Here is a 26,956-nt window from a genome sequence, read left to right as displayed (position 1 = left end):
CTTTAATAAGTATTTCTTACTGTACAGTTTCCTCTTAATTCTTATAGTATTAATGACTGAAAGATAACTTGGCTCACAAAAAGGTCAGGGCCATGTTAAAAATCACCTTTACATTTTAATAAAGTGAAAAGCATCTATTAAAGAAAATTGCTGAGTATTTCTGACTTAGTATTCACTGTGTTATTGACCAAAATAAAGTTTCAAAGAGTCTTAAAAAGAAGTTTGCACTGTTCATGTTTGTATTACATGTTTTTCTTTGTAATTTACTTCAAAGTTAGTATTATCTGAAAAATATGAATTTTTTAAAAGTCATGTAATTTGACTTTCCTCATTCTGTGTCTATATTATGACAAATGTGTGTAAAAATGATGTAATACCTTAATATATATCAATATTTTCTCTTCCAGATGTAGTTAAGACATAATACTAGAGCAGGATGTTATATAGTATTTTGTATTAATTAGTAAGAATGATCCATTTTATTGTAGTATAAAAGAAAGAACAAATATAAAGATTCTTCTTTAAACACTTTAGTTCATATTTAAATTTAATTTTAAACATAAACTAAATAAACGTAAATCTACATCTTTTCCTTTGCTCAACAAAAAAATAAAATGAATAATAAATATCTGTTCAACACTATTTTTACATCTAAAGTTCTTGAAGTCTTAATTTACTATTAGTAATCTATTTGTACTGTTAGACTGGTACATTTTTCTGGCTCACCGTTGAAGATATAGGATTCCCTGAGTCTAGCTCTGCACTTGTTGGGGTCCTTGGCAGATTATTTTTAGTTCATATGGTAATATGTCTTTTGGGTTTTTAGCCTAAGGGAGTTTCAGTTGTATAAATTTTAATAGGGATATTGAATGCTGAGTAAAGGAAAATCAGTTCACTCATTTGGTTTTTTTCTATGGGAACATACTGAACACCTGGTAATTCATTCAAATCATCACTGTCCCCTAAAACATTTGCTGTGTTCATCCATATTAGTATGATAAGAACAAAGTGTCAAATTCAAAACCTGGGGAAAGTTTGTAACTTCAATGACCACATAGTCCGCCATCCTTCACACACACACCCTGAAACTGCTTCCCTAGTTCCATCCTCCAAGGATTAAAGGAGGAAGGATGATGTTCAAGCAAATTGTGCTTCTGGAGAAACTCAGGGATGAGTACCATACTATGTAGCATTATGAACTACTATGTTACTATTATGTATCCCTTTTCTAATTATTTCAACCTTCCCCTTAAATGTCCTTGTGTCTACATCTTTTTCTTCTATTTTTGGAAAAAAGATATGGTTTATTTGCATTACCTTTAAATATAGGTATTTTATATTTGATACAACTGTCCTCAAAGCCAAAGGTGAATTTTTCATATAAACAGGTCATTTTCATCTTTGGAACCTTGATTTATGAGAATGAGGTCTCCTGCTTTTCTATAGCAGGGCTTTGATATGAAGCCTGTCTGCGAGTACCATGGTGATTATAAAGCCTGAGAATTATGAACTTTCTGGCCAAGACTTAAACAAACTCAGTTAACATTGCTAGATATTCTCTCTAGGAATGAGTTTGCTTTTGTTTTCAGAAGTGACATAACCAAAGACAGGGAAAACTAAGTTGGCATAGTTATTTTTTAAATATGCACATCTCCCCGGTATACAAGTGAATCAGCTCATGGGGTTTCCCATTACTTAAATATCTGTTCATCATTTTCATCATCTTGCCGATGATCAATTTCCATGGAAATTATATTATTGGTGGCACTCTTACAATGCAGGATTGTATATACTATTGAAAACAAGAGCTGAATAGCCATCTTGAGGACAGGGAATTGTAACTGCTGTTCAAGACTGGCTTACATATTATTTGGCATAATTATGTTACCATCCAAAGACAAGTAGGAAAAGAAATACACCTGCGTTTACCTCTGAGAAGCAAGACTAAATATTAAGATTAAATATTTGCTATATTTGAATGGTATGTTAACCAGTAAATAATTATGAATTCCATCATATCTCCTCTTCTGGGGATGATAACATCCTTTAAAATTCTCCTTCTGGTTTTCCACAAACTTACTTTCCATGCTAATCCTGCCTCACACTCAGCTGTTATAGAAAAACGTTATTTTAAGAAGAAAGGGATCAATGTCTCCCTAAACTTGGGCAACTGAATAATTATCCTGGTCAAAGAGTTATACTTACATGACAAAATGCATTTTGGCAGAGAAATGGTAATGCTTTGAATTATTGCAATATTTTATTCTTTAGAAGAAGCTTATCATTGATAATTTATTCTAAGGTTAAATTATTCAACAAGAAAGTTTCATGAGCTCAGAAGAGAAGATGTATATGTGTTTTATGAATAAATTCTGCGAGGTCAAACAAAAAATAGAAAATAATAATGAAAAAATTTTCTCTATAAGACAGACAATAAGCAGAAATGATTTTATACTACATTGTGTGTGTGTGTGTGTGTGTTTTAATGGAGAAGAATTGGTTTATCAATGAGTGTGATAATAAACTTATGCACTTTCAATAAATCACTTTAATTACATGAGACATAGCCATTGTGGTAATACAAAGATATACACACCGCAATTCATATTCTCAACAATAACAGTTTAGAAATGTTTTAAGAAGAGTTCATCCTTTGAATAATGTAATATGGACTATGTGATCATGTCTCATTAGCATATCTTCTGTTACTTGATGGCTTATTTTTTTAGTAATATATCTTTTTTATAAAGATTTTATTATAATCATTTAGCATAATTTTAATGAACTATAAAACACTTTATTCACTGGTGAATGAAGCAATTTTTAATAAGACTTTTGGCAAGGATATTGTTAATTTAAACTAGAGAACACTTTCAACTCTAAGTCTGCAGGGCGTAGTTAAAGCTGACACCTTGGATGACACTTTAAAAATGCATCAGTGAAAACCTCTAAGTGCTTTAATTTAAGAAACGCCAGAGAAACAGATTAACGCATTTTTAAGTATCTCACACAGTCAGTCTGACATAGTGGGGGGAAAAAAAGTCATTATTTAATAATTATCAGGTTCTTTCTCCAAAGGCCTCGTATCCTGATAATAAATAGATGATTTTTTAAAACTTGCAAAACATGCAGACTTTCTTGGTCATTGGCTCTCTCAACTGTGAGTCACCCAAAGGGCTTTTCTTTGGGGTCTCATTTCAAATTATTATGCATATGCCTTGGAAAAAAATAGATGGTTTATAGATTTTCAAAGGAAATATGTAATTCCTTTAGAAATCCCTACCACTGCTTATACTCCCAAATCTGTATTATTTGGGAATGCTATCAAGACAATCTCATAATTAAGGCTTTTGAGATTCCAAAATGCAACCTGATAATTAAGGCTTTTGAGATTCCAAAGGGCGAATAACATGAGCATTTCTACTATAAAAGACTATTTTTCCCTCAATCACTAAACTCCTAAAATTTGTAAGTTTTGTAAGTTTATTTAAAATAGAGATAGCATCATGCCAGTAAAATATCTGATTATCCCACAAAATACACAGAGCCAGTTAAGTTTTATGTGGAGATGACATTTTTTCTTGCTGTTTTTGACAATATTTTCCCATAGGTATAAAATATCATACATTTTTACATATTAAAATTCATAACTCCAGGGATTTGCTGTAACAGTGGCTTTACATGTATGTGACCACTCTTGTTGAATTTTTTAAATGTTGTGGGTCTTTGAGGGAGCCAATCTGGGTGAGTTGGCACAAGCAAAAGGACAACATGTAATCTCGGGCAGGGCATGGAGGCCGTGACACCTGCGTTCTAGCTCTAAGATGGTTAATTGTGGGTCATTGGTTGGTCGCCACATTGCTAACATGTGTTACCCAGCAAGCTGATAATTTCCCAAGATGCTTTCTGGACTAATCAAAGGGCGGGAACCAATACAACTTGACTCCAGCATAATGGAACTAAGGGTTGGTTTGCGAGATAACACCACCTCCTAATTCAAAGAAATACATTTCTATATATAATATATATCAGATATCTCTAACTTATATATGTATATATGTGGTATATGTATATATATATGTGTTCAATTGAATGCGACTGGGAGGAGATTTATTGGTTTTAAAGTGCCCAAAATATCCACAACGAAAATAAATCATTTTGTGAAGATTCCGCTTTCGAAGCCCTGGTTGACAGCAGTATACATGCGTGTATGTATGTGTTTATACACACACTCACACACACATAGCAGATTTAAGTTAAAATTTCTAGGAAAATGAAAGACAAAGCAAGGCCAGCTTTCAGTTATAGGACGTGTCCTCTGGGGAGCTGAGATTGTCTCTCTTGTCAGATATATTTAGATGGATAGTTGGAGTTACAGAGGGACTCATGTTGGTGTTTAATTAGTATAAATGATATGAACCCCAATTTGAGTAACCAGGAAAACAGCATTTCAACGCAATTTCTACTTACTTCATGCCCCTGTTTTCAGTTACATGATGATCAATGGGCATATTCAACTTGATGGGAGAGCATCTAAGAGCCGTAGCTTTGATAAACAGTGATTGCAGTCAGACCAGGGAAGCCTACGAAAATTATTTACTTATGGATTTACTTATTTTTAACCTTGTAAATGCCCAGAGAGTTACTGATGAAAGGAAATTGCGTTCCTATTAAAATATGTTGTGGAATGTGAGTGCAACCTGGCTTGACTCCCACCCTTGAATCTCAGGCTTCAAATCTGTGGTGAGTGTTCAAGTATTGAAGAATTGCTGAATTATAATAAGCAAGCAAAATGTTTAAAGGCCTGTACACATTAAGGCTGATTTTAAAAAAACACTATTAATTGAAATTTAGTGGCTAATCTTTGTTCATCTGATGACAAAGTCCTTAAAGGTTTTTATGATTTATTTAAATACAAGGCTGAAAACAGCATCATATTCATTTTGTTAGGAAAGAAGTTAACTGTTCTTTTGTTTTATTTCTCTAGAGAAAAAGTGTATCTTTTAGATTTTTAAATTTAAAATCTTGTTATTTTTTAGATTCATAGTGGGATTTTTGATCTTTGAGGATAAATGTTCTTAGTGTTTTAGAGACAAAAAATGGATTTAAATAAGGTATTACCAGTGGATCTTGTTACTTTCATAAATTCAAAGCCTCAGCAGAAATAGACCGCAATTCATTATTCAGGATAACTTCAGTAATTTTCCTTTATTAACTTGATGCTTCTGTTTTTTTGTGTTTGGCTTCCTTTTGCTCTTACTTTATAATTTTAGCACTTTTGAAATGGTACTTTCCCTCACTTATCAACTTCTTGTCTCAATGGAGACTGAAGCATAACTAAACTTCTCCAATCATGATGAAAGACTGGTCTTCTCTGAAATTCACATTTGGTTTTTCTTGCCCTCATAATAAAATCCCTTTTTTTTTTTTTTAGAACTCTTTATCATAATGTCAGGTGTCTTATTGTTGTTGTTGTTCTTATTAGAAACTCTCATGAAAAGAAAGCCTTGCCTCGTCTGCCGTGGAGTTTATATTCATTAGGGCAATGGATGGCATAAGGGTCCAGAGGAAGATTAAGTTGTTCCATTTGAAATAAAGGCCTAAATTTACATGAGAATGCAGGTTGTAAAATGAAATATAAATTTTAGTTGATGAATAATGGCAGAAGTAATTAAACATAGCAGGAAGAGCACAGCCTAGAGACTTCAGTGGATCCAAATGCGGCTAATATTTTTGTTTCTCAAATTTTAACAGAGAAACCTAAGTTCTAAATCTTGATCATTAAACCCCCCACCAACACACACACAGACAAAATTCATCATTCTCCTCTTGCTCTTTGCATACTACTCACAGAATTAGGTCATTAACTTCTGTATTCATCTGAGGAAGAATGGGGAGTACGTAATCGGTACAGTTTCAACATCAGTCACTTTAGACCACCTAACCTTTAAATGAATTAACAAGACTTTTAAATGTTTGGTGGTCATATTGTTTGTTATAACTGTCTTGAGTCTAAAGCCAATACTTTCACACCCATTTAAGTTGCCTTAGTATTGCCTTAACACATTTTACATTGAGATAAAACTCACTGTTAGTTACGTAACTTGTGTTATTGGCTCTGGGGAAATTACTTGGAGACTCCAAGATTTCAGTGTCTTTAATCTGATACTTTTAAATTAAATTTCCCACATGTTGCTTAACATGCTGCTTAATTACAAAAGAGTTGGAAATCAAAGGAAGGAGAGAATGGGCAATGCAAAAGGAAAAGCACACATCTTTTGTAAAAGCTAGAATGAGATTTTTTTTAGTTAAACCATGTTCAGCATTGAAAAAGCCTGCAATCATTCCATCTAAGTTTCATGCCCCAATGTCCAAATGTAAATGTGTTTTTTAAGAGATTTGGTTTTTTTGTTTGTTTTGTTTTGTTTTGTTTAGATACTGAAATGACAGTGTGCTAAGTGTGACAGATGAGAACCAAAGCTGTAAAAATGAATTATATCTTAGCAATGACAGTAAAATGATGTCTTAAACTCCAGACTTTTTCCCAGTCACCTCTGACATTGGCCATGCTACCTAACCAAATCCTATGCAGGGAGCTTGGACAACTGAAATAATTTTCTTGAGAAATAGGTTTCATATTAAAAAAAAAAACAACAGGCAGATTATATAGATGATCTCTGGTGTAACTCTAGTTCTAAATTTATTCAACTTGCTGCACACCTTAAATATTTTAGTTCACTATTATTTTCTGGTATGACTTTTGGTATCATGTTTGGAAGGAATATCTATGCCTAACCAAATGAAACTCCAAGTGACTAAAGTCAACAGATTATTTATTGAGCATCTACTATACAATAGGCAACATGTGGGGTGCTGGACCACTATCTTAGGTGCTAACACAAAATCATGGAGTAATCAAATAAGTTACAAAACCTCATCCTCTTCATCATGATGTCCACATTCATCCTGCCCCATCAGCGTCCCCAGTTTCCCATAATTTTACCATAACTGACATCCAGAGACAGGATGCAAAACATTCAAGGGTAAAGGATGCATGCAAATGCAAATGTTCTCCTTAAAATGAGCAACTATGGTTTTGATTTCCTAAAGTCAACTTGATTTCACTTTATGAAAGTCTGGGGATTAGTAATAAAATATCCAACATGAATCTGTGACTTTGTTCTCAGCCCGGTTGCCACTCTGCTCAGTATTCATTTCTTGCCAAAATTACTTTTACGGAGCTTACGTTAACTTATATTATCTGTATTCTATATTATATCATAAAACTGGGAAATTTTATAAGGCATTAAACCAAATTTGACTATGTGTGTGTTGTTAAATAAGATTTCTATGCTCATTCTTTAAAAATGCTCTGAAGGTCTATGCTCTTAACTTGTTTTGTTAAAAGGAGGATATCATCTGACTTCCTTCAGAATCTTAAAGTGTGTTTGAACAATCCTACTTTCTAAAAAAATGTGTTAGAATCTGAGATGTAATATTAACTTAAGAATAAAGAGGTAAGTAGATTCTTTAAAAATGACAGAAAGAATCCTTTCCAAACTTACTACCATTGATACCGGATAAGAATAAGACCAAAAAAACAAACAAACAAACTTTAATTTACTCAAGGGAATAACGTTGGGGTTTTGTTCATTTTGTTTTGCTGGGTTAATTAATTCTTCTCAAAAACACCTCAAAATGTAGCTAAATATTTGTTTGTTTTTAGGATCTCTCAGAAAATGAAGTGGTTGGATCTTATTTCTCTGTGAAGTCTTTCTTTTGGAGGGTAATGTCTACACCCTTTATATTAATATTCTTGACTTTGGTTTTGAATAGTAATTTTGAAAGTTAAATATGGAATAGGAAATTCACTTTTTAAAATAAGCTCTCAGAAAAATGTATTCAATTGGCCTTCTTTATTAACTTTTATTCCAAGCCATTAGGGTGACTCTTCTTCATGTGTAAAAACTAAGAACTTCATATACTGAATATATATTGCTTTGAAGTCAGTTCTTTGTGGGCAAGTTTATCCCCAAATCTTGCCAACTAGAGGCCCACAACCCTTCCAGAAAGATGAGGGTGCTGTCTATAGGGTCCATTCAGTTTCTTTTTTTCCCTTCTTGTAAAATCTGCTCCATCTGTTAGAGAGAGATTTACTTCCCTTACAGTGATCTTATACTATATACATACTAGATAATCAGTGTTCTTTCTTTGGAAAAAAAACTTATGAATTAGAAAGCAGCAACTCTGCTTTTGATTTAAATACAGAAAAAAAAGTGAAAATTCTACAGAGAATTTGTTTTAAATGCCATTGCAATTTAATGTGATTTACTCTTTCATGACTTACACATAACGAGCTCTGTCATCCTTTTTGCTCTTCTCTAACTCTGCATCATGTGCAGCACAATTTATTACAAATGCTCTTACTAGTTTGCCTAGAGTTTCCTTCTTTCTTTGAAAATTCACACTTGGTACATGATTACCTAGCATTAGATACTTCAGTGAAAATGCTACACTCGTCAGGTCTTGCCATTTTCTTTACTAGGCTATGAAACTGCTCGTGACAGAAAACTACCTTTCCCCTTTAGAACTTTAAGATTTGTTGCAGGGTCTTTTAAGCAGACTGGCCAGCACTGGATTAAGTCATGCATTGAGCCAGTATACCTGTTTTCATCCTATGCTCCCTCCACGCACACTTTTTTTTTTTCAGTATTTTATTGGTGCGAGCTTATTTTAATGATTTATAGCATCTTGGGGCGCCTGGGTGGCTCAGTGGGTTAAAGCCTCTGCCTTCAGCTCAGGTCATGATCCCAGGATCCTGGGATCGAGCCCTGCATCGGGCTCTCTGCTTGGCAGGGAGCCTGCTTCCCCATCTCTCTCTCTGCCTGCCTCTCTGCCTACTTGTGATCTCTCTCTGTCAAATAAATAAATAAAATCTTTAAAAAAAAAAAAAGATTATAACATCTTCATTTCCTTTCAGTCTACTGATGGCTGCCTTCACGATGTCATTCTGTGTCTTTGCTAAAATAATAATTTCTTTGATATGTTCTTGCATTATCCATGAAAACGCAGAACGACTGCTCTTGAAATGTCACATTACCTTAAGTGGAATTTGGCTTTTGGCAAAAATTTAGTCTCTGTTTTCTTGAGCCCCACAAATATAGTGAATTCATACTGTATACTTCTTTGCCAAGAGAGCAGAATTTAGGAGTGTTCTGTGTTGAATTTTTTCAGTATGCAGCCAGCTTGCAAACTGATCATATGAACGAAGCCTTGCTACCAGGATCAATTGCATGGATAACCATTTTTAAGGATTTCCCACCCAATGGTTCTTTCAACATCTTTCCACTTTGCAACTTCCAAATTAGTATTCCACGTACCAGTACTTTCCATGTGGTTATGTTCCTCCTTCAATATTCTTTTTTTAATCCTCAAATGCTCCTTACTAACCTTTCTCAATCTCTTGAACTGTCTCATTTTAGAATAAGAAATACACAAATTTAAAATATAACCTTTTTGTATTTTAGGCACAGAAATCTAATGTCTTTTCTTCTGAGCATTTGTTGAGTAACTAACAAAGTGAGTCATGAAGGCAGAACCTTTTAGGGGTCATTTGTTTTATCACTGAGGAGACTAAGGCCCAGAGAAGTGATCCCACTGACCTTATGTACCCGAGAATGGGATGACACACCAGGACCTATATTTTTCTTTCTAAGAATATCATAGATACAATTGTTTAAAGCAACTGAGTTCCTTTTCGAGTCAATGATGAATACAAATGTGATGTAAAAATAGAGCCCTTCCCTTATTTGTCTTCAGTGACCCCCTTTCAGATTCTTCTTGCATTTATAACCCTTCTCCCCCACAGCTCCTTACCCCACTGATAGATGGATGTGTTGAAGGGCCGAGGTGTTGCTATGTTTGAGACTCAGAATTCTTACAGAAGCAGGAAATCAGTGATCCAGTCTACCTTGGATGAGTAGCATCCTTCATATTCACATTCCAAGGTCACTCTCATGACCAACCTCATTGCTCTTTGCCCAGGTACCATTTATACTGTGATTAACTCCTAGAGAAGATGTGGATGAAGGGAGATTTTCACAGACATTTTCAGATATGCAGAAAACCTCAATACAGATAAAATCTTACCTGAGGAGCATATGTGGTGTTTTGTGAGTTTTTATCAGCTTATTTATAAGGATCAGTACTGGTGTTCTGGAAGAAACAACTGAATTACATTGAGTGAAACTGAATCCTGGTGAGAACTTGCTTAGTAAATGTCAGGGCTACTTGAGAGATCTTAACTTTCTTGAGAGGAAAATAATAGAAAAGCCGGAAGTGATAGATAACTGTAATTTTCCAAAGCCATGACATTTATAATTCATCAAAACATGATATCTTAGGACACAAAACATTAAGCAATGAGTATGGTGAATACCAAGTTTCTCATGAAAGCAACAAACATTTTGTGAAGTCACCTGGATGCTTCTAAGAATTTCATTGAGGATTTTTAACTTCCCAGTAAAGGATGATAACTTAATGCAGGTGCTTCAGATAGTTAATACATATACGTTTTCCCAGTTAACTCCATTGACCAGACATTTAGATTTTCATGACTGAGAGGTAATTGAACAAACCACGTTCTGAGAACACTATAGTGAATTAAAGAGAAAAGCTGAGATTGTTTAAATGGAGAAGGCTAGGCTATATCAAGATACCTCATATAGAAAAATGGAGAAATGGTTCATGATATGAAATGCACCCAAGAGAGTGCACAGAATACAGAACATTTAGGGATTGTCAGAGCGCCATCATAGGGTAGGGTCAAGTCAAAGTGTGGTGGAAGGAAGACCCTGCAGACCAAAGAGAAGTATTGGTTCTATCAAACAAGAATATTAGCCTGTGCTAAAGTACTTACGTTCTGAACAACTCAACCATGTTTGACATATACCCAAGAAAAGTGGAGGTATTATTTATATCTTTAGATAAGAAAGTAAGACCCTCAGAAAACAAAGTATTTGTAATATTTAATTGAAAGTCTCAAAAGAAAAAGTGTAAGTCAAACCCAGCACTTCTTATTTCTTTACATCATTGGTGGAGACCCATACATTACTTGAGCAAACCAATTAAGATTACAACATATATGATGATTTTTTTGCTAGTATATAGTTTGAGCAAACATTGGAAAAGCTTAAGAACTTTTGTTTGGCCACAGTTCAGTTTAGAGATGGTAGTTAAACCTTCTTTTAGTAAGCATAAATACAATCCTGACACCGTAAGTTGTTTCAAGAAGCGACGGAAATAAGAAAGAAAGTGTAAGGATAAAAACCAGGAGAATTTCTGTAAGGATTATAGTGCCGTGAATCATCTAAGAAAAAAAAAAAGGATCGAAGCCTTATTATTACATGAGACACTTTAAACTAGGCTGGACAAAGCCCTGGGAGGGTTTCTGTAAAGGCAATCCTGCTCTGAGACGGCAGCTGGACCGTAGAGCAAATCTACTCATTGGACTTCATCACCTAGGTGCAATTCACTGAAATAAACTGAGCAGGCAAAGGAAAAGATAGCACATGCCTGTGCCTGGGATTGAGCTAATAATTGCTCCACGCTCCAGGCATTGCAGCACAAAACAGCCATTCTAGGCTGTCATTATCTGTTCTTTGTAGTGTCTCGTGGATCATTTGATTAAATAAAAGCCTGTGCACCTCTATGCTGAAAATAGAGGTGAGCTGACTGCACACACAGCTATTGTAAAGACACACTGATGGCTTTCACTCCAGTTTCCCAGGGTCTGGGTCTCATTTGGAAGGATTAGGTTGTATACAGGTTATAAAATCCAAGGTAACAAAAGCCTAGGATTATTTGCACATGTCAGGGAGAAGATTAATATGACTGAGTGGGTTTTAGCCACATGTTAAATCTGGATAGATTGGTTTGGTTTTGATCTGTTTTTTAATCAGGATCTAGAATAATAGGCTAGCTCCTTCTATTAGTGATCCAGTTTTTCAAGGAATTGAATTAATAAACCCTAATAACCGGAATTGAAAAATAGAAGTGTTCTGAATTTACTTACGAGATTCTACAACTTGCCCGCCTTGTTAATAGACGTTAGACGATAATTCATGATGGAGCACAGTTAACTCTCCTAGGCTTTCCTGAACACTGTATGCTAGAATTATTACCACCTGCCAACTTTTGCTTCCTCCAGGCCCCTGATTAGACTTCCTCAATAACTGATCCTCGTGGATATATTTTATCTACATGGGAGTCAAAGTATTTCAACAAATTCTGTACACGTTATTTCCCTTTTTTGTTTTTGTATTATGGACTTCTTAGGCTTTGTCCAAAATGTGAAATATACTGAGAAAAATGATCAGTTATGTATCCGCAACCACAGATTCTAATCTCAGCCTTGCCAATCACTAACCGTTTGGCTTTGAGTAGGGGATTTATCATCTCTGTGCCTCAGATTCTTTACCTGAAAAATGTCTGTTATGAAAAAAACTGGAGAATGAACACACTAGCACTTAGAAGTTGCTCAATGCATGCTCATTTCTTAGTGTATGCTCTCACCGATCTTCCAGATTAGCCGAGTCTAACCCTCCCTGTTGATGTTCTTATCTCACGATCATACTGCTGTTCGGAAACTGTCTAGATGCTCTAGTCATTTAATACAAACTCTTAGCTTGTCATGATAATTTCCTCCCAGTATTTCTTGTTCAGCTGCGTCTTTCTGAATCCATCTCTGGCTGCTCTTGGTCTTAGTATCAGAGGGGTTTTGGCTGCTTTCTTAGGTCCAAGGGCAACAAAGAGAAAAAGGGGAAAGTCACATGGGGCAAGATTTCTCTGTTACTTTAGAGCTATCTCTTTAATCACTACAAAGGATTTGCCTGTGGGATGCAGTTAACTCGATCATATCCATGTAACATGTAACCATGTAACATGTATTCTTCTGGGGCCGTATCCATTTTTTGACATTGGAAACAGTCTCCTAAACATTCTGAAGCTGCAGCCTTGGGGAAAGGATTCTTTTCATGATTTCTCTTCCTATGTTTCTTTTCGGTACCATGCTTATGAACAAAAAACACTCCAGCGGGGTCCATCACTGTTTAATCTCTGTCCTTCTTTTTTTTTTTTTTTTTTTTTTTGACCACTGTGGTATTATGCCACTAAAGAAAATGGTGGCTAGAAATTATATGATTGCACTGGCATTTATCTTCATTGTGCTAAAAGACATTTTCTGACAGTGACTTGGGGAGCTGATCCTTTTTTTTTTTTCTTCAAATCATGTGGTTTTGAAAAGTAATGCTAAATGCTGGTTGAAATGAGTTGTTGATAGTAGCACAAAGCTTTCCTGAACAGCTCTGACCGTTCCTCTCCATCCAGACATACAGCAGGCCTTCTCTTCCCATCCTGGGCTTCTGCAGAGCAGAGCTTCAGAGTACGTATGACCAAAATGCACAAGTAAGTTCAACCGTCCGGTTTGTTTATTCCTTCTAAGCTTGCATGAGCTGTGAACTCTCATGGCTGACTCACTGTTCTGAAAACTTATTCCCGATCCTAACCTCTTTTATATGTATGAAGAGGAATTGAATCTTGAATTCCATTTCAAGGAATAATATGCATAAACTAATATTCTCCTCAAGATGCCAACTCACCCATCTAAAATCTTACTAACAATGCAGGTCATTGACTAATTGCCTCAGAATTTCAAATTGGTATTGATAGCTGATGTCCTGATAATCTGGGTTAAGTCTGAGCTTGGATGAATATTCCTTATGAGGATGGTCTCAAACTTGAGCGGGTGTGTGGATCACGTGGGGCGCACGTTGGAAATAGGCAAGTGGCTCTGCTGCACTAGAACTGAATCGGATCCAGGATGGTCAGGCCCACTGATGTCAACAAACTGCCCACTAAAATTCAAGAATTACTCCTTCAAAAGTTCAAAGGTTATTTCTTCCTTGTGCAGTGTCAGTTCTTTGCTTTGAAGTGAAGTTGTTTTCCTTTTTTTTTCTTCCTTCCTATTTCTTTTCCTCTTCAAACAGAATTCTGTTTCAGCAAGGACATAATTGAAAACATGACCTCAGATAAATAAATCCCATCTCTAATATGTTAATTTCATTGAGAGGGGTATCTTAGATCTAATACTCCTTTCCATTTAGGTGCTCAATAAGCAATTTCTGATGGAGTAATTATCAATACTGCAATTAGTACATACTATTTAAGTACATCCTAAAAAAAAAAAAAACACTAAAGGGAAGAAGTAATAAATGAACTTCACACAATTTGGCAGTAGGCTCCTGCTTCTCTCTTTAAATTCTCCAAATAGCCAGACCAACCTGTTTTCCTAACCAGTAAATTTAGAAATAGGACTAAAAGACTTTAATTAGCTTATATGCTATCCATGCAAACGAATGGATAATATTCACAATTACAGTAATTAATAATACTAATTAGAACATAGGAGGAGGCCAGTGCCTATGACCCTGAGAACCTTTAAAGCAGGGGTTCGCATCCTTGAGCACACATCACAGTAACCTTGAGTGAAGGCTGAATAAACCAGATCTTCTGATTCTTTTGGTCTGGGGTGTGGCTAAAGAATTTGAATTTCTGGCCAGCTCCCAGGTGACACTGATACCATTGGTCTGTGGCCCACACTTTGAGAACTTTGCTATACAGAGGAAGGGAACTTTAAACAGAGCAGCAAGTGACTCGGCAAGTATCTTGAAGAGCATTAACACTAGTGGTTTTTGGAGTTTCATTTTTTTTTAATAGTTGTGGAATTCCATTTGTCAACATCCTTCAATGAGCTCCCTAAAATTTGATCTAAAAAATTAATAAAAGGGATAAATGACCATCTTCAGCAGATTAAATCTTTTCTGTTTATGGAATATACTGTCTTCTATTCAGGCCCCCCTACCTGCAGATACGCCAAAACCCCCTCCATTCCCTCTACACCTCCACACACAGAATAGTGTTCTTAGTACACTTGGAGCTCTGGAGTACAGTCTGGAGAACAATAGGTAAGAAAACTGAGGTCCAGGGACGCCTAGATGGTTCAGTTGGTTAAGCATCTGCCTTTGGCACAGGTCATGATCCCAGGGTCATGGGATCGAGTCCCACATCAGGCTTCCTGCTCAGCAGGGAGTCTGCTTCTCCTTCTTCCTGCAGCTCCCCCTGCTTGTGCTCTCTCTTCTCTCTCTCTCTGACATTTAAACAAAGAAAATCTTTAAAAGGAAGGAATGGAAACTGAGGCCCAGGAAGGGAGCAACACATCCAAGTCACATAGTCAGAAATTGCTAGAAAGATGCAACTGGGTCCTTAGGTTAAGTCATTGTCTCTCCTAGGACTGGTTTTGTAAGTTTCTATCTTCCCCCTTTACCTTATAATTTTATTTCAAGTTCCTATTCTTTATACTTAGACTAAATATTTATCTATTTCATGACTATGCATTAATCAAATCACAAATGAATTATGAAGCTTCTTTTCTCTAAGATTTTTATTTATTTATTTATTTGAGAGCAAGCACAAGGTGGGGGGAGCAGAGGGAAAAGGAGAAGCAAGCTCCCTACTGAGCAGAAAGCCTGATATAGGACTTGACCCCAGGACCCCAAGATCATGACCCGAGCCAAAGGCAGTTGCTTAACCAATTGAGCCACCCAGGCATCCCTTATGGGGCTTCTTTTTAGAAAAGTACCATTTTTGGGGCGACTGGGTGGCTCAGTGGGTTAAAGCCTCTGCCATCAGCTCAGGTCATGATCTCAGGGTCCTGGGATCGAGTCCTGCATCGGGCTCTCTGCTCAGCAGGGAGCCTGCTTCCTCCTCTCTCTGCCTGCCTCTCTGCCTGCTTGTGATCTCTGTCTGTCAAATAAATAAATAAAATCTTAAAAAAGAAAAGTACCATTTTTAACAAATTAAAACATTGAAGAAGGAAAAATTCCTCTTAAAATGGTATCTGGTTAGTATCTCTTTGGGACCCCTCTTCTTTATCCTTTTATTTATTGTTAAAGATTTTGTTCATTTATTTGACAGACAGAGATCACAAGTAGGCAGAGAGGCAGGCAGAGAGAGAGAGGGGGAAGCAGGCTCCCTGCTGAGCAGAAAGCCTGATGTGGGGCTCGATCCCAGGACACTGGGATCATGACCTGAGCTGAAGGCAGAGGCTTTAACCCACTGAGCCACCCACGCACCCCTATCCTTTTAACCTTTTATGCAGATCACCTTAATTCCCACATTCATTAACATTTTTTGTGAGAAGTAATATTCCCCCTCTTCCTCCCCTTTGGCTTTCCAACTTGTTTTAGGAATGTTCTTCCAGGTTATAAAAAAGCATTTTGTAACTAATGGCAGTAGGTAAAGCCTTCATGAAGTTTATTTTATTTCTGTGAAAGCATGAAGGATCCCATGGAAAGCATTGTTTCTCCTTCCCACCCTGTAAGTAAAGTTCCTATTCCCATGTGAGAAATGGAAAAGGGGGTGGGGTGCAAGCTAGGGAGCGTTTCAGACATGGTACCATTCGAGAAGCTAACTTGGCCTTGGTAATTGAAGGTGGTACATAGCCTAGATTGTACCCAGGTATAATGTGACTGAGTGCCATGCGCAACTTCTACTTCTAGAGTGCCCAGAAAATGTTACTAAGTATATCCATCAACAATCTGAATTCTTGTAAGTATGAATGCATGTGCTCCTACAAGAGAAAAGTAGAAGATGATTTCACATATTAACCGTGCAGGAATATCTAGACTGGAATGTCATTCAGGTATAACAACTCACCTCCCTGGAACATTATAGGAACATTAGGAACAAAATACTTAAATCATTATTACTTTTAGACCGAGGAGAGAGTCTCTACCCCGAAAACCAATATGGGGAGAAGCTCAAGAATAAAGGTCAGAAATACCAGGTTCTAGTCACACATCCAACATCTGTTGGCACAAACCACACTGAGCCTCAAATTCCTCATCATTAAAATGGAAGTAGCAGCCTTTGTCTTGTCTTGCTCCTTCAGAGGGTTTTAGTGGAAATCAAGTGATATAAGACACGCAGACGCACTTTGAAATTCTACAGCTCTGTATAAATGGGTCGCTAATAACTCCTTGGCCTTTGCTAAGATAATTATTTCTTCTTACTTACCCCAAATTCATTTTTCTTCTTTCCTTCTTTGCCACTCATATTCCTTAACAAACGTTCAGACCCAAAGTTTAGAATCTGTTTTTCTAGAGTCTGTAGTTAGAGGTGATCTCAAGAGCAGCAGAACTGGATAGATAGAAGATAGATAGAAAATAAATAAATAAATATGCAGTTATCTATTGCTGCATTATATATACTAATAAGTAGCCTGAAATCTTAGAAACCCTTCAAGGTCACTTGGTGCACTCAACTTTTCTCGTCTGATAAATCCTTGGTTCAAACAAAAGCCAATGCAGAAGGTCAATGTGTAAGACAGACAAAGGCAGAGGGACTCTAGCTGAAGTGGGGCATGGAGTCCTGTGGAGGTTACAGGTGTTCCCTGAAAGTGTGATACACCCCAGAACACACTTGACCACTGCTCTAGGAGCTCACAGCAGTGTGGGGTGTGGGGTGTGTAGATGCAGGCCTGTGTTGGTGTTAATAAGGCAGGGCCATCAGGCCGTTCACAATTTACTTATCACCAAGACAGGGAAGTAGGCAATGTGATTTAGAAAAATTTACATTAAAATGTTCAAATATAAAAAGTATTGTCTTTTGAAGAATGTAGTTCTCCTTTTCCTAATAAAAGCAACCTGAAATGCATTGTTTTTCATAAGGATAGATTAAAAACAGTGATGGCATTAGTGTGGTAAGGGGAAAAAGCAGGAATTCAAAGTGAGAGAGGGAGTTACACAAAATAGGCTATGACTTTATACTGTTGATGTTGAAGGAATTGGGCCGAAAGTAGAGTTAATCTATAATTTAGAAATGGAGCACTTTGAGGCGGAGAGACGTGTTGAATTTCTTCATGAAATGACTGTAAGTGAAGACAACATGCTTGACAATATGAAGGAAACAGCAGTTTTTATAGTACTGCTTGTTTCTAAATCCAAATTGAAAAGATTTTAACATTTTGGCGACTTTGATTTGTTGTATGTGCTGTTTAGTTCAAAGAGATTATGCAGCCGTTTTTAATTTCCTAATTTTCAAAAATTGCGACTTTGTTCCCCAGCTTGAATATTGTGATTTACGGTAGAGCATGATAAAAATCATTAAGGAACATGTTCAAGAACTAGAATGCAAAGTAATTTCAGAAACATACCCACCAATATAAATCACATACGTAATTTGTAAAATTTGCGATACAAGTTTCAGCATAAACAAGACATCTCCTATGGGCATATTGATTTCGTCTTCTGTTCCACGGTACCCTCTCTAGAGAGCTGAACCTCCATTGTCTCCTAACTTAGCAATGAAGAATTTTTTTAAATTGTCTGCACAGAGCTCGTAATCTTACAACTAAAACCCACCACTAAAACCAACTTGTAACCTGATAAAGAGAGCTTCAAAAACCATAACTAATTAAAAATTAAATATTCTTATATTTAAAATGTGGTTGAGGTCTTTGGTATTTATAATATTTATTTTTTACATATTTTGACACTGGCATCTTTGACACATAGACAGATATTCTCTGATAATCTTCAACTATCTACATCTCGTGACTTTAAGAGTTGGAAAACAACTTTATTTTGAGCATTCACCTCTTGTAAGCAGCAACCTTAAATTTATCATGAGGTGATAATTTCACATTTATTGATTTTTTTTCAATGAATTAATAATAATCTGTAAATTATGGTTTTTTTTTCAATTGTAACTACCTACTTTTTTTTAATTTTCAAAAAATTGTAACAGGACAAAGGGTAATACCAAATGAGGTATTTCAGTTTAAAACTCAAGAGGCTAACTCTGTTTTCCTTTACCAAAAGTTTCAGACCCAAAGTTTACGTCTATCAGACGTCCACAGAAAATCACAGCTTTGGAGAGGAATAGTCAGCATCACCTTGATTGAGGGGCGAGATCTCAAGGCAATGGATTCAAATGGGTTGAGTGACCCCTATGTGAAGTTCCGGCTTGGGCATCAGAAGTACAAGAGCAAGGTAACCATATCCCTTCGTGTTTCGTATCCCTTTCGTGTTCCTGTCAGTATTGGGAAGGCAGTGGTGAGTTAATGGCCATGCTCTAGAAGATGAAGATGCTTCTTAAATGCTTAACAGAGCTTCTTTCGAACATCGGGTCAGCAAACCCGACCAATAACTGTACTGTTGCATTTCTTACTTAATGTGCTCTGTGACCTGGCGTAAACTACTACTGTGTCTCAACTTCTTCATCTCTAACACAGGAGTTGAACTTACCTATTTAAAAAAAGAAAAAGACAAAGAAAAGAAAAGCCGCAACAAACCTAAGTTAATGCCGGGCACATAACATGCTGAATGTTGGCTACTATTATTACTACAATTAGTACTGGTATCAGTACTACAAATAGCATTATTTTCCATATCAAAAAATCTTTGTACATTACTCTGAAACATTTTATTCCAACAGACTTGCACCAATGCAGATTACATTTTTTTCCTTTATTTATTTGGAAAACAAAGGGCCAAATTTCTGTTGGCCATACTAGCAGCGTAATTGGTTACTCTAACTCTCCATGTCCCAATTTCCCCATCTGTAAAAACGTGAATTAACATAATGCCTAGGGACGCCTGGGTGGCTCAGTTGGTTAAGCGTCTGTCTCCAGCTCAGTTATGATCCCAGGATCCTGGGATAGAGTCCCATGGTGAGCTCCTTGCTTTTCAGGGAGCCTGCTTCTCCTTCTTCTCGCCACTCCCCCTGCTTGTGCTCACTCTCTCTTTGGCAAATAGATAAAATAAAATCTTTTGAAAATATATATAAAAAATAACAATAATGTCTACCTAATAAAGTTATTGAGAAGATTGAATAAATATATGTTATACATGTCAAGGGCTTGGAATACTATGTCATCCATAATAAATAATAAATGGTATTAACGGAAAGATTATCAGCGGTAGTAAGTATATTGTGTAATAACAATTATATTAGTAGTAGTAATATATTAAATAATCATCTTAGTATCATATTATTGATAGAAGTAATAATACTTAGTAAAGGTCAGTGTGGTCATAGTTCTATTTGGGGCATATGTCTTATTTGTGTCGTATCCAAATACAACCTTTTGGGGGGCCTGTCTGGTTCAGCCAGAAGAGCATTCTTAGCAGACGAGCAGTCTTGGGTTCCTGAGTTTGAGCCCCACATTGGGTATAGAGGTTACTTATGTAAATAAACAAAAACTTTAAAAAAAAAGATAACTTCCTAAATGGTCACCTTCTACAGCTGGCATTCCTCACTTGGGACAAGCATCATATCTGTCTTGTATGAAAAATCACATTCTACTTTGATGGGAATGTCTTCACTTTGACATTACCATTTTCAAGAACTTTTGATAAATAGCCTGACAAGGTTCCTTCTGGCACAGGAAGTTTTCATCAGTCGCTAGGTAGTTAGAAATATCACGGAGCTGATTTGTTGGTAGGCAGTGAAAACTACTCTCAGGCTGATTGGTTTCCTTATCAAGTGCCCACGTGGAGGGGGAAGGCACCACTTTGGGCCTCAAGGAAATCATATAGGGAAGACAATCCTTAAAAAAGAAACTGAAAAATTAGGCTCTTAATGGCCAAATAAGACAGACCGTTCCCCAAAATACCATAGAAGTGCATCTGAGCCCAATAATGAGAGGTTTGAATTATCATAGGATCCTCAAGTGCCATCTTTTTTTTTCTGCCATGAACTTAATAACATATTTTAAAGAAACTACTGATTCCAAAAATAGGTTCCTATGACCATTTCTATCTTGTCCTTTATCAATTAACATCATCTCCATGTTCTGGAGGCTTAAAACATCACTTATTTTTATAGTTCTGCTCTTTAGGTATGAAATATGAAACCCAGCTATGGACACGTGTCTCTCTTTGCTCTTTCTTTCATGATATATTGCTGACTAATTTCAGATTATGAACTTTAAAAATTATGATTCATTTGTATTACCTTTGCACATAACATACTTCATTGCTTTCAAAGTCTTTACATCTGAAGATTTGTCTCATACATTCAAAAGAGAAAAGGCCACTGCATGCCCTCCTGCTAAAAAGAAAGAAGAGGGAAACAAATATGAAGGTTGTTTAACCCAATGGTGAATGAAATTTCAAAGCACCTCGATATGGGTCACTTTATTCCTTGATTCTACCAGATGTCTTATCTGAATACTTGAAGTTGCAAAATTGCACTTTGGATAAGATATCTTTTTCGTATTTGCAACATACAGATTATACACACACACTCGTATTAATTCACAGACATTTTTGACATATTGCTTTGGGGAAAGAGACCTGAGGGTTTAATCAAAGACCTGAGTCTAGATACTAAAGCATCGGTCACTTCAACTCTAGGTCTCAGTTTCTCCAGATATCAAATGAGGATGAAACATAAATGTTCTAATTCTAACATAAATATTTGCCTGACCACCCCAGAGTTACTTTCTGTTTCCCCCTGCTCCCATAGAACTTCATGATCTGGGATTTTTTCATGTATTCAGCTCAGAATTCCCATGTGTGTGGGGAGTAAGGGGAAAAAAAAAAACCTGGGAATCCACATCTCCTTTTATTGTGAGATGACAGACTGTGAGCTATATCTTTGTGCATTAACCAATTATGTAAAATAAATGCTAGTATCTGAGTGAGCTATTTCACTATAGACTACTTGCCTTTTCTGTATAATTCATATGTCTCATCTCTTATTCAAGATGACGAAAGGGTGCCCTTTGGTTTTCAGGACATATCCTCGAGGGTTCCTTCAGATGATATGCATTAAAGATGCTAGACATCTAATGACTCATTTCCATCATTTCTGGAAGCTTTTGTTCAAATCTCACACGTACTTTTCTAGATAGCACCTTAATTTTTATTCAATGACTTGAGTTAATTTTTTTGAAAGACTGATATTGATGAGACAACAATTCTTTTTTTTTTTCCAGATTATGCCAAAAACTTTGAATCCTCAGTGGAGGGAACAATTTGATTTTCATCTCTACGAAGAAAGAGGCGGAATCATTGATATCACTGCCTGGGACAAAGATGCTGGGAAAAGGGATGATTTTATTGGCAGGTTTGTATGATTTGGTATCTTTGGATCACCCCAGAGATGGTGAAGGTTGTTAAAAGGATAACTGCTTTATCCTTTATGGTTATTGCAATTGATCTTTAATATTTTGAAGGAAGGGATCTGACCATGGTAAAACAATGCTTGGGTGATGGGAAAAATAGATTTGAAGACTGACCAGTAGGTGGCAGTTTTGACCAGTTGATGGATAGGCTATCAGAATTTGGTACCTAGAAATTTTTTCCAGGTGTCAGAACATTGTGCGTAAAAATTACGGGAATTGAGAAAGAGGAATCTCATTTGATGTAAGATACCTAAACAAAGAGCACAGTCATTGTAAAGTGATCTGAGATAATACTACTTTTCATAAAGCATATTGTGAGACCATAAAATGCATTGTTTCCTACCACTCCCTACAAGGTAGAGAACCAAACTCTTAGGAGTTCATAAATCTGTAGATTTCTCAAGTTTTAGTGATGGCAAATGTAAGTGAGACAGATCCATATTAATCTAATAATGCAGTGAAGAAAGGGGTATTATGAGGCTTAATGACATCTCTCCACAAGGACAAGTTTATTTCGAATTGCTGCTTGAATTCCATGAATTGTTTTCTTGCTTTAAAAGTTATTTCTATTTTTTTTATATGTATGTTCCTTTGTGGCAAAACACATCGAGACCCGCCAATATTAAATAAAACATAGTGTACAGAAGAGCTTGGTAGTTTAGAATAGTCTTTTTTCATTGCAGTTCACATGAATTCCAAGTCTCTAAACATACAGCCCGAAGAAATGCATACACACCAACAATAATCAAGGTCATTGTATGCTAGAAAAGCACGAATTCAACCTAATGTGTTTATCTCTTTGTTTTTTTGTAATTCTGAGATATATTTTTTAAACATTGGCTTTCTTTATAGGATTATAAAGTGAGAGGTTAAAGAGTAGCTTCACTTAACCCATAATGTTTTACTTATAAAATGAAACAGAAAAAACTGTTATAACCTAATACTGTGTTACATTTCAAGCCTTTTAAAATGATGAGACTTCATTGCATTTCCCCCCCTTTAGTAAAACATTATTTTCAGAGTTTTCTTTAAGCTCTAACTTGTTCTTTTTGGAATATATCACCAACTTAAGTTGCTTAAGTATACATGTGTTAATACACTGACTACATTTCCTTATGGTTATATGTCTATGTTTCTGTCTTCCTCAACATGCTATGAGCTCATTCAAGTAAGTGCTGTCTAGCTGTTCCTTAAAGAACTAATTCATTTTCATAATTTAGAGCAACATTAGCCATATTTGATTACCATGAGATAACCAGAATGATTGTCATGTGTAACTTGCTGCCTCAGTCTCATTATTTTATATCCATACTTTGTTATGTTAGTAATATAAGGAAGTAATTGCTACCATGTACTGCCTTCCTGTACTTCTGAGTTCATATCACCTGAAGTATAAGTTATCATACCTTTTTCTATTTTTTCCCATAATAACAGGTATACTTTTGTGTATTTTTTTCTTACTTTAATTTCTCAGCCCATCTGGTATTGACCTTTCCCTTTTCCTCACTTGATAATATTGTGAATTCTTCAAGGCCATGGCTAATTATATTACAGAAATGGTTGGCAGAGAGGTGAACTAGTTTTTCTCGTCTCACCTTTTTGCTATGGGTTTGTCCATAATTTTGCAAATTTTGAGAAAGCAGTGACAATTAGCTGATACGAAGAAAATAGGGATTGTTCTAGATAATGGGGGAGGGTGCTAAGGAAGTGTTCTGAAATTTGGGAGAGAAGAAAACCATCTTTGGAGCTTTGTGGTTGGCGGGCACGTGGAGGGGCTAGGCGAGTGGCGTGCCTGAGAGGACATGGAAACTCAGGGCCCTAACCCCATACCTTACCTGAGTAGTTCTCATCTGACTGCTCCTGAATTATCTCCTTTTATAATAAACTAGCAATCTAGTTGGATGTGTGTTCTCCCTTTTCACTTTTTCTAGCTCTCGGAAGTGTTACCACCTATGTATAGTGTCTGACTTGGGCTTTGCCTGGATTGTTAGATGAGTTGTTTATATTCACAGTTATTACACAGGAGAACCCAGCGAGTAGAATCACTTGCATTGCTTTGACGGACACAACTTTATGCTCTGCTTCCCAGTGTCTTGGTTATATTAACTGGCTTGGGTGGTGATTTCAAATGCTACCACTGAAGAGTTATAGGTTTGGTTTCTTTTTTTTTAATTCTCATTCATTTTGAATGAATTACTTTTATTTCAAGTCACGTTTTGTTCTAAGTATAATAAAAAAAAAACTTAACCTGGCATCAACGTCAGTTTTTTTTTTAAAGTCCATTTTTGATCATATGCTAAATATAATAGCCTATAAAAGCAATTTGAACCAAAAAATTTAAAAGTACATCACAGTTCAGGTGTAGACAGGATAACTCCTGGGACAGCTTCTGAGTATCAGTGAAAGCCCATTTACACAATAAAGGGAGTTATTATCAAATTTTGAGGTAATCACAAATGTTCAGTAAAACCTTTTTATACACTCAGTCTGCTAATTTAACCAAGATGCCCATTGCAGAAGAAGGAAATGGCTATGGTAAATCATCACTTAAAATCTATTCAGTGTCCAGATAGCACCACAAACTCTAGGTTCCTAACTTTATATTTATTAAGTTGTACTTTATTTTTCTATTTAAATTCAATTAATTAACGTACAGTGTGTTATTAAGTTCAGAAGTATAGGTCAGTGATTCATCAGTCTTATATAATACCCAGTGCTCATTACATCACGTGCCTTCCTACTATCTATCACTCAATTACTCCATCCCCATCCCTCTGCTCTCCAGCAACCCTCAGTTTGTTTCCCACGATTAAGAGTCTCTTATGGTTTTTCTCCCTCTCTGGTTTCATCTTGTTTTAATTTTCCCTCCCTTCCCATATATCCTCTGTTGTTTCTTAAATTCCACATATGAGTGAGATCATATAATTGTCTTTCTCTGATTGACTTATTTTGGTTAGTATAATATGTTAAATTGTACTTTAAACACATCTTGCCACTGATAAGCAAAGTGTTATTATATCTTAAGTGGTAGGTAGAGTAAAGTCACGGTGTTTACGTGAAGGTTGTATGGTAATGGTGGAAATAATGCAGATTGTAATAGAATTCCTTGGTTCCTTGGGTAGTTTAGATGAGAACTGACTTACCTTCCATTAAGTGAAATTTCTGGGAGTAAAGTAACAAGAGCAAAATTCATCCTTCTGCCTTGTTTTGCAAGCTATCATTGCAACATTTTTTTATGTCCTATTAACTTTTTATCATTTACTTAGAAATACTTTTTACATGTAACTAATGTAAATTTAAAGTGTACCATAGGTGATTTGATACACTTACACATTGTAACATGATTGTCCTTGTAGCTCTAGTGAGCACCTCTATCACATCACACCATTATTTCTTTTTTGTAATGAGAATAATTAAAATATGTCTGTATTAACTTAAAAATTAGAAACAATTCTGGGAGTTGGCTGGTGGTTGGTGAATGAATTTTAAAGTTGGCCATGAAGGATAGCACTGTCCCTTGAATGGCTAATAACGTTTTTTTAAGGGTGCTATCTAAATTCAGTCCTAAATTTGAGAATGCTCGTATGGGTTGGATTATCTACATAGACTAGTTTATTGTGTTAGAATTTTGTTATTGTCCCACTTTATTTTCCAGTTTTGGTCAAATATAATGATTTTTTAAAATGTGTTTTGTAAATGTATGCTCACTAATAGGCTTTTTTTCTTTTTTTGTCATTATAAATACAAGGCTGGCTATGAGTGAAAGGGCCACTTGCAAATTTGGAGTGTTGTTACAGTGAAAAACATTTAACACTGAGCATTACCCACTGCCATTCCCATTTGAACCCAGGCAGTCAGGTTTATACCCCTCCCCACAACAAGCCATCCACACTGTTCTTGTCAAAGTCACCTGTGACCACCAAGACATTAACTCCAACAGCCAGTTTCCAGCCTTCATCTTACCTGACTCAGCAGCAGTACTGGGTTTGTCACTTGCTTCTAGGACACCACACTCTTTGTTTTTCTCTTACCGCATCACATATTCCTTCTTGGTCTTACTCACAGAATTTTCCTCTCCTGTTTTAGTTCTGGAGAGCTTCAGAGCCCCCTCCTTGGGCATCTTCTCTGTCTACACCTGCTCCTGTATTGTCTCCATCCACTCCTATACTTTCCGATATTGCCTGAGATTGATAGTAACAAACAGCTCCTCTTCATAACTCTTACTCCAGACTTCACACCACCTGTCGGCTAGATATCTCCACTAGAATGTCTGATAGCCTTCTCCAGTTGAGCAGGTCCAAAACCAAATTTCTGATGCCCAATATCCCCAAATTTGTTCTTCCTTTCAAACTCTCCCTTGTTTGTTGTTAATGCCAAAAATCATGGAGTCTTATTTGCTTCTGTTCTTTCTTCCACTCTTATCAAATCCATCGACAACCCACCAATTTTTCCTTCCAAATATACTCAGAGTCCACTCCTTTCATTATCTTGATCATTATAATTCTGATTGAAGCCATCATCAGCTCTCATGTGGACAATAGCTATAGCCTCCTGTTCTTCCTTCCACATAACACAAATAAAATAATTTAATTCCTCTGCTCAAATCTCTTCAGTTGTTTCCCATCTTAATTTGGGCAAAACTTGGGTAACTTTTTATAGTGGCCTATAGTGCTTCACATGATCTACCCCTCTTACCACTCTACCCTG

General features: G+C 36.2%; 1 protein-coding gene across 17 annotated transcripts in view; it reads left to right on the top strand.

The window, feature by feature from the left end:
* The window catches only part of MCTP1 (multiple C2 and transmembrane domain containing 1), a 521,742-nt gene that overhangs the window by 292,618 nt on the left and 202,168 nt on the right, over nucleotides 1-26,956 (top strand). For 10 of the 17 annotated variants that reach the window (XR_007127466.1, XM_047730108.1, XM_047730110.1 and 7 more), the window contains 4 exons: nucleotides 7,727-7,786; nucleotides 13,387-13,464; nucleotides 18,939-19,109; nucleotides 22,061-22,191. Coding sequence is in view for 16 of the 17 variants with exons in the window: in XM_047730108.1 (XP_047586064.1) it covers nucleotides 7,727-7,786; nucleotides 13,387-13,464; nucleotides 18,939-19,109; nucleotides 22,061-22,191 (440 nt within the window). In the remaining variant the exon portion in view is untranslated. The remainder of the gene's footprint in view (nucleotides 1-7,726; nucleotides 7,787-13,386; nucleotides 13,465-18,938; nucleotides 19,110-22,060; nucleotides 22,192-26,956) is intronic. The other 7 variants (XM_047730107.1, XM_047730102.1, XM_047730100.1 and 4 more) reach the window with 3 other exon arrangements.

Source organism: Lutra lutra, chromosome 5 (genome assembly GCF_902655055.1).
Source record: "Lutra lutra chromosome 5, mLutLut1.2, whole genome shotgun sequence".
Classification (NCBI taxonomy): Eukaryota; Metazoa; Chordata; class Mammalia; order Carnivora; family Mustelidae; genus Lutra; species Lutra lutra.
Note: the sequence above shows the minus strand (reverse complement) of the source record. Positions and strands in the feature narration are given on the sequence as shown.